Below are 12,834 nucleotides of genomic sequence, written 5' to 3'. Positions count from 1 at the left end.
CTTTAGACCACTGAACCATCTCACCAGCCCGATTTGCCTTTTTTATGGTACTTAGATTTCATCCAAGTGATGGTACTTAGGATGTGCTGAACTATGTATGTCTCTTGCCCTTTCTTTATATTTTTATCTTGAGAGAGGGTCTCATTGAGTTGCCCAGGCTCTTGCCTCAGCCTCCCTCAGTGCTGGGATGCAGGAGAGGGCCATTACATCCAGCTACTTGTTTATTTCTTCTGCATTTTCTGCTTGGAAGGCTGTTGCTCACTGGCTTATGGCCAGCGTGGCACATTCAGGGGGTTGAAGCCCACTGACGCCCGTGCACTGCAGTGCTCAGAGGCTGGCTTGGCTGCCATCCTGTGACCTGGCCTCTCACACTCTGTACCTGTCTCATACTAGGGGCACTTGTAGACTTCCTAGCAAGCGTGGAGAATGTTCTCCTCTTGTGCTGTCCTTGCCCTAGTGCTAAAGTTAGGTGCTCCATCAGGCACTCTCTTCTCCAGGCAGGGCCTGGTGTCAGAAGCAGACATCTGAGTCATGAGCCCATTGTAGTGCATGCCTGTCATCCAGCCTCTGGGAGGCTGCAGCAGGAGTGGAAGTTTGAACCCAGTTTGGGTAGTTCAGTGATGTGGAGCTGAGCATGGAGGCCAAGCTCAGTCTCCAGTTCTGTAAAGGGAGAAAGTGGCCTGGATGTGCTCTTCACTGCCAGATGCTGCAGACCCCGGCCAGCTCAGCGGAAGCCCCTCCCACTTGCCGGCAAGCATTTCTGCATGGTGTGTAGGAGTTGCTTGCTCAGGCTGGGCTGCGGCTTAGTGTTGTTTTCCAGTGTGTGCAAGACCCCAGGTTCCGTCCCCAGCCCTGCAGCTGAAAGGAATTTGTTCACACAAGTCCTGACTCCCAGTGCCACAGCCTCTGGGTTCCGCTATAGTGCAGAGCAGTCCAGCGGAGGCTCCCCCCCCCCCGCAAGGCACTTGTGTGCCCTCCCCAAAACCACCAGCCCACCATGTCCCACCTCTGAGCTCCCACCCCCAGGTGATGCTGAACACCGAGCGGCTGATCAAGCATGCGGTGCAGGAGAGGCTGTCAGTCACTGTGTGCATCAACAAGATTGACCGGCTCATCCTGGAGCTGAAGCTGCCACCCACTGATGCCTACTACAAGCTGCGACACATTGTGGATGAGGTCAACGGGCTAATAAGGTGGGGTTGGGGCACTGTCTCCAGACACTGGCGTTAGGAGTGCTAGCTTGACCTGAGTGCCTGGGCAGCACTGCTGTTTCCTGACGTGTGCTCAGCACACCAGGGGTCTCTGCAGGTCATCACCACAGCTGGGGAGCTGTCTCAGCAGTCTAAGCGCCTGAGTGGCACACCCTGTACTCCCAGCTCTGGGGAGGCAGAAATAGGAGGATCACTATCAGTCTAAACTGGGTAGTGAGACCCTCTATCAGATAAATAAATTTTGTTAAAATGCTAAGACCATGAATTCAATCTGCAGTAGCACGAAATAAAGTAAAATAATGAAAAGAAGCACTTTTTTCTTGAGGTGCTGAGGAAGGAACCTAGGGCCTTGCTTGTACATGCTAGGCAAGCACCCCAGCACTGAGCAACAGCCTGCCCCTAAAACCAGCATTAAGAGAGCTGGAAGCAGTTGCTTCTGGGAGCGTAGCTTTGGGTTGGGCTGCAAGGGTGTGGGGAACAGTTCTGTATTAGCCAACACATCTATTCTAGGGTAGTGATTCTGTGAAATAGTGTAAAGGCTGGAGTTGCAGCCCTGGCCCTGCATATGGCTAATTTTCTTACAAGTGTTAGTGAACTGAAGATGGTGACTTCTGAGAGCCCTCCAGGATTAAAGGTTACCGGCTGGGGTGTTGGGGTGTTGCGTAGTTCAGAGTGCTTGCCCAGCACGGCTTAGGTTCTCTCCACTTCTTGGGCAAAAGATGAAGAGTTAAAGCTTTGCCAGCCATGGTGGTGCCTGTGTCTACTCCCAGTATATTGGGAGGTTGAGGCAGGAGGATAGATGAGCCTAGGCAGGTGAGCAGCTCAACAAGACCTCGTCCTGATGGATCTAGACTGCTGAGAAAGACTCACGGGCGCCGGCCGAAAGCAGACACACAGACGCTCCATGCAAGCAAAGTGAGGGCTCCAGCAAAAAGCTGCTGCGCTGCCTTTGGTCTTTTCTTTTTATGTATATTGAGTCTCAGCCTTTAGGTTACTTTTGGATCACAAAACAAGCTCTTGTTGTGTGTCCCTAAGATTTTGGGAACCTGTTAGGCATCTAGGAGCGAGGACACAAAAACAGGATGACCTTGAGGAGTTCTAAGTGTTCTTGTTTATTTCCTCTGCTGTTGTAGTTCTGTTTTTTTATTCCATGTCCCACATGCCCTGCAGGTCATTCTGTACGTCTCTGTTTTAACTCATTATCCCAACACTAGGCCTATTGTCTCAGTGTCTGGGAGGCTCAAGCAGGAAGATCCCCTTGGGACTTGCCACTGCCCAGGACATCCTGGGCTATATAGGGAGGTTCTGACCTAAAAAAAAAAAAAAAAAAAAAATCAGAAAATTAAAAAGGGCTAGGGATGTAGTTCATTGTGGAAGCCCTGCATTAATGTCCTGTGCTCAAGGAGAAAGAGTAGGCACAGTAGAATATATTCATACGGTTACTCGGAAGGCTGAGGCAGGAGGATTTCTTCAGCCCAAGTGTTCGATGTGTTTTTTTTTTTTTTTTTTCTATGCTAGGAATCACACCTGGGGCCTTAGGCCTTCTAAGTACTCTATCACAGTACTTAGAAGTACTTATCACATCCCCACTCCCATGGGCCAAGGAGTTTGAGCTTAGCCTGGGGAATACTCTAAGACCTTGTCACAAAAAATAATTAAACGTTTTGGGCTTATGGGTAAGGGTTACAGCGTTTGTCTGACCTGTGCAAGGCCCTTGGTTTTATAGCCAGCACTGCAAAATATAAGTAAATGAAGTTTTAACATGAACTTGTAAAGCAGAGGTGCGCCCCCCCATAAGGGCGTATAGGCAGCAGAAGTAGAAAGCAGAGTTGCTGGTTGTCTGTCGCCTCCATGACGCCTTGGGTCACATCCATCCTGCCTTGTCGTGGGCCTTTGTCCCTTGCCATCCCAGGGGTGCCTTTCGGAGCTGCACAGCTGCCCCAGCCCCAAGCAGTCCTGTCTCAACTGGCCTGGCTCAGCCTTGCTCTCTTGCAGCATGTACTCCACTGATGAGAACCTCACGCTCTCTCCGCTGCTGGGCAACGTCTGCTTCTCCAGCTCTCAGTACAGCATCTGCTTCACACTGGGCTCCTTCGCCAAGATCTACGCAGACACCTTCGGTAAGCAGCCTCCCTGCGTCTCGGTGGCTGCTGTTCCCTTGGGCTGAGGGTCCTCGATGCTTTCTCCAGGCTGAGCAAAGTACAGTGGAAGCAATGGAAGAGGGGCCTGAGTTACGGGTCTCCTGTATGAGGGAGGCGGGTGTGGGCTAGAAGGCCTTGTCCAGGGCTGCTGAGGGGGAGCCACAGTCCCTCCTGTCCTGCTGCCAGGGATGACAGGCAGGCAGGGCCTCCTCCCCAGGCCTGCATTGACCCCCACACCTCTCCTCCAGCCTGACAGGGCCTGTCTTGGTGCTTCTGTGTGTCTGCGCTGTGGTAGCCCCATCGTGGGCACCGAGGGGATGGTCCTGCTCATGAGCTTGCATTGCATAAGTATCGTCCACTCGCGGTTGGACACTTTTGTTGCTATGACATGAGAGACATGTGAAACTTGGTCCTCAGCCAAGTGTGATGGCACGCGCCTGTAATGCATTCTAGCTGTTCAGGAGACTGAGTTCAACCTGGGTACTTAGTGGGACCCTGTTTCCTAGGCATGGAGCTCGGCCTCCTCCATTTAGTCCCCAGAGCAGAAGTGAAGGAGGGCTGGGAGTGAGCAGTGGCTGCACATGACCTGCGCACAGCCGTGGAAACTTGTGCGTTTTCTGGCCTGTACCCTTTGGCGTTGTGACACAGAAATGGCCCTGTGCTGTGGGGGCACTGGCAGTATATGAAGGAACGGGTATCTCCTCTCGAAAAGCCATGTCAGCACTGCAAGTCAGGTCAGAAGGCATGGATTTTGTCCTCAGCGCGGGAACCAGAGTCCAGGGCACGTGTACTGTGCCGCCGCCACTGGCTCATGCTGGGTCCTGCAGCCAAGCTTTCTGGCTCCCAGGGCCTCTGTCCGTGGGTACTCAGAATCCCTCAGCCATTTGCAGAGTCTACAGGGCAGGCAGTGGAGAGGAAGCAGATGCTGTGGCCCCCGGAGAAGCACTCAGCAAGAGTGGGCAGTAGGGCTGGGGCCTGGGGAACACGGCCCTGCAGGTGCCTGGAGCTGCTGGAGTCGGGTGTGTCCCGCCACTGTCACAGACTGTTCCAGAGGCCCATGCAGAGAGGCCACTGCCAGCTGCAGGGCTGCAAATGTGGGATGGTGCTGCCTGTGGGGCTGAGGCGCAGGCAAAGCCGGCATGTGTGCACACGCAGCAGTCAGGAGGCCAGAGACACACTAGGCCTGGAGTCCAGGAGCTCAGGCCTACAAGGGCAGGGCGCGTTATATGGCAGTCGAGGCGCAGGAGACACCATGCTTTCAAGGGGGGGAGGACATAGCTGTGAGCTAAGTAGGGAGGAGGCGGCTGTGGAGTGGGGGGTGAAAGTGCAGAGGTGATTTGGCACTGAGAAAGGGTGCATGTGCACTGGGGCCACCTCGGGAGGCACGCTGATGTCGGGTGTCCAGAGAAAGTGGCTGGGAGCAGTGCTCTGTGGTCTGGTTCAGGAGCTGTGGCTTGGAAGAGCCTCAGCTGTGGCCGGTGATAGTTCAGTGGCCAGTGGCATGAGTGCCTTCCTGGAAATCATAAGGTCCTGAGTTCCATCCCTGGTTAAAAAAAAAAAGCCTTAGCTGCTTGGCTCCATCCGTCCAGGACTTGGGGTGACTATACCCTGCGCTGCGAGCTGGGAGGTAAGCCCAGGTCGCTCTGGTGCTTTCCTGAGGAGGCCTGGATGCTCGCTCTGAATCTCAGACCTCTCAAGAAGCACCAGACTTGGTCCATCAGGGAGGACACAGCTAGCTCACCCAGCCCTGCCGCACAGGAGAGACCTACTTTCTGCTCAGGCTCCAGCACAACCATCCACTGTGCCCCAGTGTCCCTGTGCCTCAGTGTCCCAGCCTGGCTGGCTAGAGGGAAGTATCTGGGCTCTGAGGGGAAGAGATTGGGATTCTTCAGCCACAAGCCACTTGACACCTGAAACAGAATCTCAGACGACAATCTCAGAATCTCAGATAATGGTTGTGTACCTTTCCCCACAGGTGACATTAATTACCAGGAATTTGCTAAAAGACTCTGGGGTGACATCTACTTCAACCCTAAGACGTGAGTAGAGTTCAGGGCTCAGAAGGATGAATGGTTTCCTTGCAAACTGTGCAGACAGAAATTCCTGCAGGGAAGCCCTTTTCTCCTGCATACTTGCCCTCCTTCCTCAGAGAGCTCCACAAAGCCTTGAAGCACAGAGCTCAGGGCCTTGGGGCCACCTCGGCTCTCCTTGGAAATTGAGCACAAAATGGTGCCCACCCGCCGCCGCCCCCCCACCTGTGCAGATAGTGCACCTTGGCCCAGCACTGCCTCTGGTCACAGGCAGTGCCTCTGTTTCCACAGGCGGAAGTTCACAAAGAAGGCCCCAACCAGCAGCTCCCAGCGGAGCTTTGTGGAGTTTGTACTTGAGCCACTCTACAAGATCCTGGCGCAGGTGAGTGCCTATAAGCTTGGTCCTTGGCGCTGTGGTCCTCTTCTGGGTCCAGGATTCTTTATTCTTTTTTTGTTGTTGTATTTTAGGGAAGGGTCTACAGGGTGTTCAGGGTCTCACTACTAGATCGGACTTGACCCTCCCAAGAGCTGGGAATACAGGCATGCGCCACCACGCCCAGTCTCAATTGCAGTCTCAGCACACCCCTGGGCGGGCCGGCATGGCAGGCCTGGGGATCAAACCCCCAACCCCTGTGTCTCCTTGCAGGCGCCTTAATCCACTGAGCTATTTGGCCAGCCCTGGGTCCAGGCTTCTTTGCTGCTCCCAATTTAAGCTTTGTGGTTGGACTCTGGGAAAGGTGGGAAGGTAGAAAAGACAGTGGTGCACTCCTAGCCGTGCGCTGCTGGGACTTACCACAACATCCTGCAAATTAGTGATGGGTAAAGTTGTGAAAGCTTCCTCACTTTTTTATGTAAGACACAGCAAGGCTTTTTTGTGTTTTATTTTGTTTGTCTTTTTGTCTTTTTTTGATGTATTTAGTACAGGGTCTCATTACAGACATCGGACTCATAGTGATCCTCCTGTTTTCAGCCTCCCAAGCACTGGGATTACAGGCATGCGCCCCAATCTCAATTGCCATCTAAGCATGCCCCAAGGCAGGGCTGGCACACTAGGGATTGAACTCTGGCCACTGTGCTCCACCTAAGCACGCGCTTTAGTCCACTGAGCTATCTGGCCAGCCCCTTTTGTCTTTTTGACTGGGTCTCTGTGTAGTCCAGGCTGTCCTTGAACTCATTTTGTAGTGTACACTGGCCTTGGAACTCAGAGATTTTCCTGCCTCAGCCTCCCAAGTGCTAGGATTACAGGCACGCACCACCATGCACTGCCATAAAGCCTTATTTATAGCTGAATGTAAAGAAAAAACTGGAAATAAATTTTCACCTGTGAAGATCTCATTAAGTGACTTCTGGTACCTCCCTTAAATTTTTTTACAGCTGTTGAGAGGAATGGCTCCATGGAACCAGGTGTGATGGCATACATCTGAGCTCAGCTACTCAGGAGGCTGAGGCAGGAGGGTTTCCAGTGAGCCTAGCCTGGGGCACTTAGGAGCACCCTGTCTAAGTAGACAGTAGATGGACAGATAGGGCTGGAGATGTAGCTGAGGAGTAGTGCACTCTCTGGCCTGCATGAGCTTCGATCTCAAACACAACAGAAAGGAGGGAGAGAATGGAAAAAGGGCAGGAAGGAGCCAACAGAAGACTGGCTGCTGCGTGAGCTTGGTGATGCCCGCATGTGTGAGGCGTGCGGAGAGGGAGGGCCTGGCAGAACGGGAGGCTGTGGCTGGTGCTCCCTGGAACACAGTGCCGCATGTCCTAAGGTGGGCAAGCAGGGGAAGAGTGTAGGGATAGGGATCTTCTCGGCCTCGGCCAGCGAGCGTTTCTGCCCAGCATAGCAGTGGGGCAAACAGCAGAACGGGGTATGAGAGGCAGCATCCCCTCTGGCCAGAACAGAGTAAGAAAAGAAATTTATAGACCCTGCCTGAGTGGAGACTGTGGGTCTACAGTATGATTTAGGTTGGTCCTGTCCTGCAGGCTGCCTGGCTAGCAGGTGGCCTTTTTTGGTGTCTTCCCTACATGATGCTCAATTGGCACCTCTTGAACTGGGGGAACAGTGTCTTCTCTTGGCCACCAGGGGGCAGCACTGCAGTGCAAGGGGAGCCAGCCAAGTGGCTGAGCTCCTGTAGCTGCCTGGTCCTTGCCTTGTCACCCCACTCCATGGCTGACACAGTTTCCCATGTGCCACAGGTGGTGGGCGATGTGGACACCAGTCTCCCGAGGACCCTGGATGAGCTTGGTATCCACCTGACCAAGGAGGAGCTGAAACTGAACATCCGGCCCCTGCTCCGTCTGGTCTGCAAGAAGTTCTTCGGGGAGTTCACAGGTAACAAGTGCATGCTGGTTTTGTCCTAGCTTGGCGTCTGTCCCACAAGTGCTCCTCACCTGTGTGGTGCCAGTTTGAGGTCTAAGCCATCCGGAGGCCACAGCAAGGGCTCTGTGGCCCCAGCTTTCCTCTTCAGAAGAAAGGATAGAGGGCTAAATTCCCACATAGGAGGCTGCATCTGGCTTTGAGGTCTGCCTGTTTGCCATGGGCAGCAGAAGGCAAGGGCCCAGGGACAGCATGGCTGAGACTTGGGGACTAAGTTTGGACCAGGCATTGGCCCTTGTGTGGGTGGTGTGGGCCCTTGATCCTGCTAGGGCGGATCCAGAAAGGTGGCCACCAGGGCTTCTCAGCTGTTTCAGTTTCAGGCACAGAGCTCACTTCTCATGCCAGGCAAGTGCTCTCCATGGCCTGGGCGCTGCACTCCACAGCTTATGCTGGGCCAGCCAGTCTGAGCTGTGGGCCCACCTCGGAGCAGGCCTGTGGGACGTGGTTGGGCACCCTGCTCCGTGTCATCCCAGCTACTTGAGAGACTGGAGAATGTGTAGGTTTAAGGCCAGCTAAGGCAGCTGAACAAGATCTTGTCTCAGAATAAAATGGCTAAAAAGCACTGTAAGGGCCAGCCAAATAGCTCAGGAGGTTAAAGTGCCAGCAAGCAGGTACAGGGGCCTGGGGTTTGATCCCCAGGCCTGCATGCCGGCCCTGCCCCTGGGGCATGCTGAGACAGCAATTGAGACTGGGCGTGATGGCGCACGCCTGTAGTCCCAACTCTTGGGAGGGTGTAAACAGGTGGATCACTTTGATTCTGATCTAGTAGTGAGACTCAACACCCAGTAGACCCTTCCCTAAAAAATACAAAGAAATAAAAAGTACTGTAAACAAGCAAAAGAACAAACATGTCCATCTCAACATCCTCACAAACATTGCCCCCCATCCATTCTGGCTCTTAAAAAACAAAAACTTGATTTGGTACAAGGTCTCCCTATGCAACTCAGACTCATAGTGATCCTCCCTAGCACTGGGATTACAGGTGTGCACCACCACGCCAGGTTTTGGTGGCTGGCAAAGTGAGGAGCTGGCACAGCACGTGGTGCTGGGAATCAAACACAGGTCCTTGTGCTTGCCAGGCAGGCACTTAGACCTCTGAACTGCCTCCCCGGCCCCATTTGGCTTTTGAGACAGTCTCTTGACTCAGGCTGCCCTTCAGTTCATGAGTGTCTGGCCTCAGCCTTCTGAGTGCTAGGATTACAGGCTGTGCCACCTCTCCAGCTGATGATCTCCCGTGTGGTTTATTGATCTTCAGGGACACGGGATGGCTTCATAAGGACTCCTCAGGGAGCAACCTGCAGAGTTGTAGGCAGCAGAGCTGGGTTCTGGCCTGGCGCACTGCAAATGCTTGAGGCTGGGTGCTGTACTGACTCCACGGGTGCTTGGTGGGTGCCAGGAGTCTGGCAGTGTATTGGGACAGCCTCAGGCTCTCAGCTGAGCTGCAAGGAGCCTGCACCCGAACGCTGCCTGCCTCACTTCCCTGCTAGTGGCTCGACCTCCTCCTCAGCCTCAGCCTGGAGCAGGTGCCCCTGCCGGGCACCAGGGCTCTGGCTGTGTGCCTCTGGAGCCCAGAGGCAGTGTGGTGCTCTCTTCCCCAGGCTTTGTGGACATGTGTGTACAGCACATCCCATCCCCAAAAGCGGGTGCCAAGCCCAAGATCGAGCACACCTATACTGGCGGAGTGGACTCTGACCTCGGCGAAGCCATGAGTGACTGTGACCCTGATGTAAGAAGCGCAGCCCCAACCTCTGGCCTGTGGGGTGCTGGTTTGGCTCCAGGCAGTCTGCTGTCCTCCCCATGAACAGAATCTGGCCTGATTGGGAGCTGCGTGTCTTTGGCACCAGCTGTGCGGCCTTGGGAACCTGCCCAGGCTGCCCAGGTCTCAGGGCCTGGGGCTGTAACTTGGGGGTGAATGGGTGTGGCTCTCTCACATCAGTGGGGTGAGGGGTCACGTGGGGAATACGTCACACAGCGCAACTCATCCCATTAGTCCTGGGGTTGCAGTCTGCCTTTCCAGAGCTGAGTGCTCCTCAGCTCAAGACCATGTGCTTGGAGTGGGGCCCAGTTTTGATCCCCAGACACCCAGACAAAGGACAACAAAGTCCTTCCCTGCTATTTTTTAGGCAGTTAAGTGTCTCAGCATCTATGTGTAACCTGTCAAAAATCGTGCAGGAATTTAGGACAAGTAATCTTGTCCATGATGAGGACCTGTGTCCCAAACCAGCTCTCAACCCCAGCAACACATTTTTTCTGCACATCCCCCTTCCCCTCCCTTTTCCCCTCTCCCTTCCCCTCTCTCTTACCCTCTCTTTCCCTCTTCCCCCACATCTCCTGACACGACACTTGTCTCCTGTGGTATGGAGCCCTTCATTGGGCCAGAGCATGGAACGAGACCCTGCCAGGGCTCCCCTCCTTTGGGTCTGGGCTCTCCTCCCCAGGCTGTGTATTGCTGGCAGGGAGATGGGCCCAGCATTGCCCACAGTGTCTGAGTTAAAGCTGCGCCACGCTCTCCTCCAGGGCCCACTGATGTGCCATACCACCAAGATGTACAGCACAGACGACGGGGTCCAGTTCCATGCCTTTGGCCGGGTGCTGAGTGGCACCATCCATGCTGGGCAGCCTGTGAAAGTGCTCGGGGAGAACTACACCCTGGAGGACGAGGAGGACTCTCAGATCTGCACTGTGGGCCGCCTCTGGATCTCAGTGGCCAGGTACTGTTGCTTGCTGGCCAGGCCACATGGCAGCAGGAACTACTTGGCTTCATCAGGGGAGGGGACCTGCCTGGGGCTCCGTGAGCCTCCAACCCGAGCCCCAAGGGTACCCTACCTCTTCATTGCCTCTGGGCTCTGTAATAGTCGCAGTCTTCACAGGTCTCAGACTTCCAGTTCTCACTCAAGGTCCTTGAGGGCAAAGAGGAGCTCCTGTTGGACTAATGAAATGGCTGGCTTTGTTTTAGGTGCTGAAATGAATTACATTCTTCTCTGTCTTTGAAGTCATAACCTTTATTTATTTATTTTTTTTTCCTCCAAAAATTGCTTCTTAACCTTCACTATCTTTGACCAAAAGACAAGGCCTGAGATGGCTTACTGGCAACCACCTGTCATCCTAGCACTCAGGAAGCTGAGGCAGGAGTACTCTAAGCTCAAGCCCAGCCTGGGCAACTTAATAACTTAATGAGATCATTAAGTTAGGCAACTAGTGTCAGCCTCCACATGTAACCTGTCAAAAATCATGCAGGAATTTAGGACAAGTAGTCTTGTCCATAGTGGGGACTTGTGTCCCAAACCAGCTCTCAACCTCAACAACATAGAGACACATTTCTCTCTGTCCATCCCCCTTCTCCTCCTCCTTCCCCTCTCCCCTCCCTTCTCCTTCCGTGTTGCAAAATTTGCTCAGAGATGGATGAAAATAGGGACGTCACTCAGTGCAAGACCTGGATCCCTGTAGCAGGCATCACTGACTTGGTGAGCCTCTGGCTGTCCTCTCATGAGCTGATGTCCCCTCAGTGGGTATTCCGCCTCAGGGATGGTCCTTTTCCTCTTCCAAAACCCCCCTGCTCTCTATACACCAGGAGGAAACCAGAGATCCAGGCAGTGTCTTGTCCTGTAGCGGGTATCCCTTCCACATCCCCTTGGGCAGTGGCTCTGCTTCAGGAGCCTATGGTGCTACCACACCTGCCAGGGATGCTCCCCTGCCCTCGCTCACCCTGCTGTAGTCAGGCTGGCTTGCAGCAACAACAGTGGCCTGCTGAGCCCCAATGTCTTCCCAGGTACCACATTGAGGTGAACCGAGTTCCAGCTGGCAACTGGGTCCTGATTGAAGGGGTGGACCAGCCAATTGTGAAGACTGCGACTATTACAGAGCCCCGAGGCAATGAAGAGGTAGGGTACCCTTGGGGCTCGGGTTGGAGGCTCATGCAGCCCCAGGCAGCAGAACTGCAGGGTCCACCCTAGGTCCCTGTGCTGCTCCAGGCGCAGCATGGACTCTGCCTTCTGATTCTGGCCCCGCGCATTTTCCCATGTTTTGCTGGCTGTTTAGAACATTTCCTGCTTTTCCACTCTTTGCTCCACCCAAAGGTGGACAGGAGTGTCCCATAGGGCGGGAGAGATAGCTGAGTAGAATAGGAGCTTGCCTGATAAGCACGAGGGCCTCAGTTCAGTGCCCAGTTCCGCAAAAACAAAACAAGAGTGTCCTGCAGTGGCCCCTGGTGAGGCCTCACAGTGCCCACCCGTCCTGTGCCCACTCGCGCCACCCTCACCTGTACCTTGGCTCACAGGCTCAGATCTTCCGGCCCTTGAAGTTCAACACCACATCTGTGATCAAGATCGCCGTGGAGCCAGTCAACCCCTCAGAGCTGCCCAAGATGCTTGACGGTCTGCGCAAGGTGAACAAGAGCTACCCATCTCTCACCACCAAGGTATGTCGGGCTTCCTGTGAGCTGCCCGGGTTTCTCCACATTCCTTAGGAAGCATACTTGCTTTTGGTGTACTAGAGGAGCAAGCTGTTAGGGTCCCACCTGCCCACTTGAGCCCGCCAACCCCCTTCTGGAGTAGCTTCCAGGTGTATGGATGCCAAGCACAGCTTGTCCCTACATGGCTCATGGACTAGGTGCAGTGGCACACGCCGGTGACCCCAGCACTCCAGGAGACTGAGGCGGGAAGAGCACAAGTTCAAGCCAGTCTCTGCAGCTTGGCTACTGAGCAAGACCCAGTCACAGGATCAAAGGGCTGGGGCCATTGCTCAGTGTGAAGGCCCTGGTTTCAGGCCCCAGTTTGGCAAAAACAGAATGCTAAGATGGGGTGGAGGCTGCTGACTGCACTCCTGGTCCACTGTGTGGAGGCATCTGGGAAGACTGTTATCAGTGCTGTGTGCTGGCAAGGCAGGGGCCGTGAGCCGTGCTTCTGTTACAGGTAGAGGAGTCGGGCGAGCATGTGATCTTGGGCACTGGCGAGCTCTACCTGGACTGTGTGATGCATGACCTGCGGAAGATGTACTCAGAGATTGACATTAAGGTGGGTGCCCGCTGCAGCCACCTGCCAGCTCCCTGAGACTGAGAGCTGGGGCTGGAGCAGAGAGTGCTTCCTGGC

General features: G+C 54.3%; 1 protein-coding gene across 2 annotated transcripts in view; it reads left to right on the top strand.

Annotated features, from left to right (window-relative positions):
• Eftud2 (elongation factor Tu GTP binding domain containing 2) overlaps nt 1-12,834 on the top strand; it is a 38,041-nt gene that overhangs the window by 19,743 nt on the left and 5,464 nt on the right. For both annotated transcript variants that reach the window (XM_023718147.1, XM_023718148.1), the window contains exons 10-19: nt 1,027-1,193; nt 3,207-3,331; nt 5,328-5,391; nt 5,674-5,764; nt 7,567-7,702; nt 9,346-9,473; nt 10,265-10,458; nt 11,517-11,628; nt 12,024-12,164; nt 12,658-12,759. In XM_023718147.1, coding sequence (XP_023573915.1) covers nt 1,027-1,193; nt 3,207-3,331; nt 5,328-5,391; nt 5,674-5,764; nt 7,567-7,702; nt 9,346-9,473; nt 10,265-10,458; nt 11,517-11,628; nt 12,024-12,164; nt 12,658-12,759 — 1,260 coding nt within the window. The remainder of the gene's footprint in view (nt 1-1,026; nt 1,194-3,206; nt 3,332-5,327; nt 5,392-5,673; nt 5,765-7,566; nt 7,703-9,345; nt 9,474-10,264; nt 10,459-11,516; nt 11,629-12,023; nt 12,165-12,657; nt 12,760-12,834) is intronic.

Source organism: Octodon degus, unplaced genomic scaffold (genome assembly GCF_000260255.1).
Source record: "Octodon degus isolate 3935 unplaced genomic scaffold, OctDeg1.0 scaffold00056, whole genome shotgun sequence".
In the NCBI taxonomy this organism is placed as follows: Eukaryota; Metazoa; Chordata; class Mammalia; order Rodentia; family Octodontidae; genus Octodon; species Octodon degus.
Note: the sequence above shows the minus strand (reverse complement) of the source record. Positions and strands in the feature narration are given on the sequence as shown.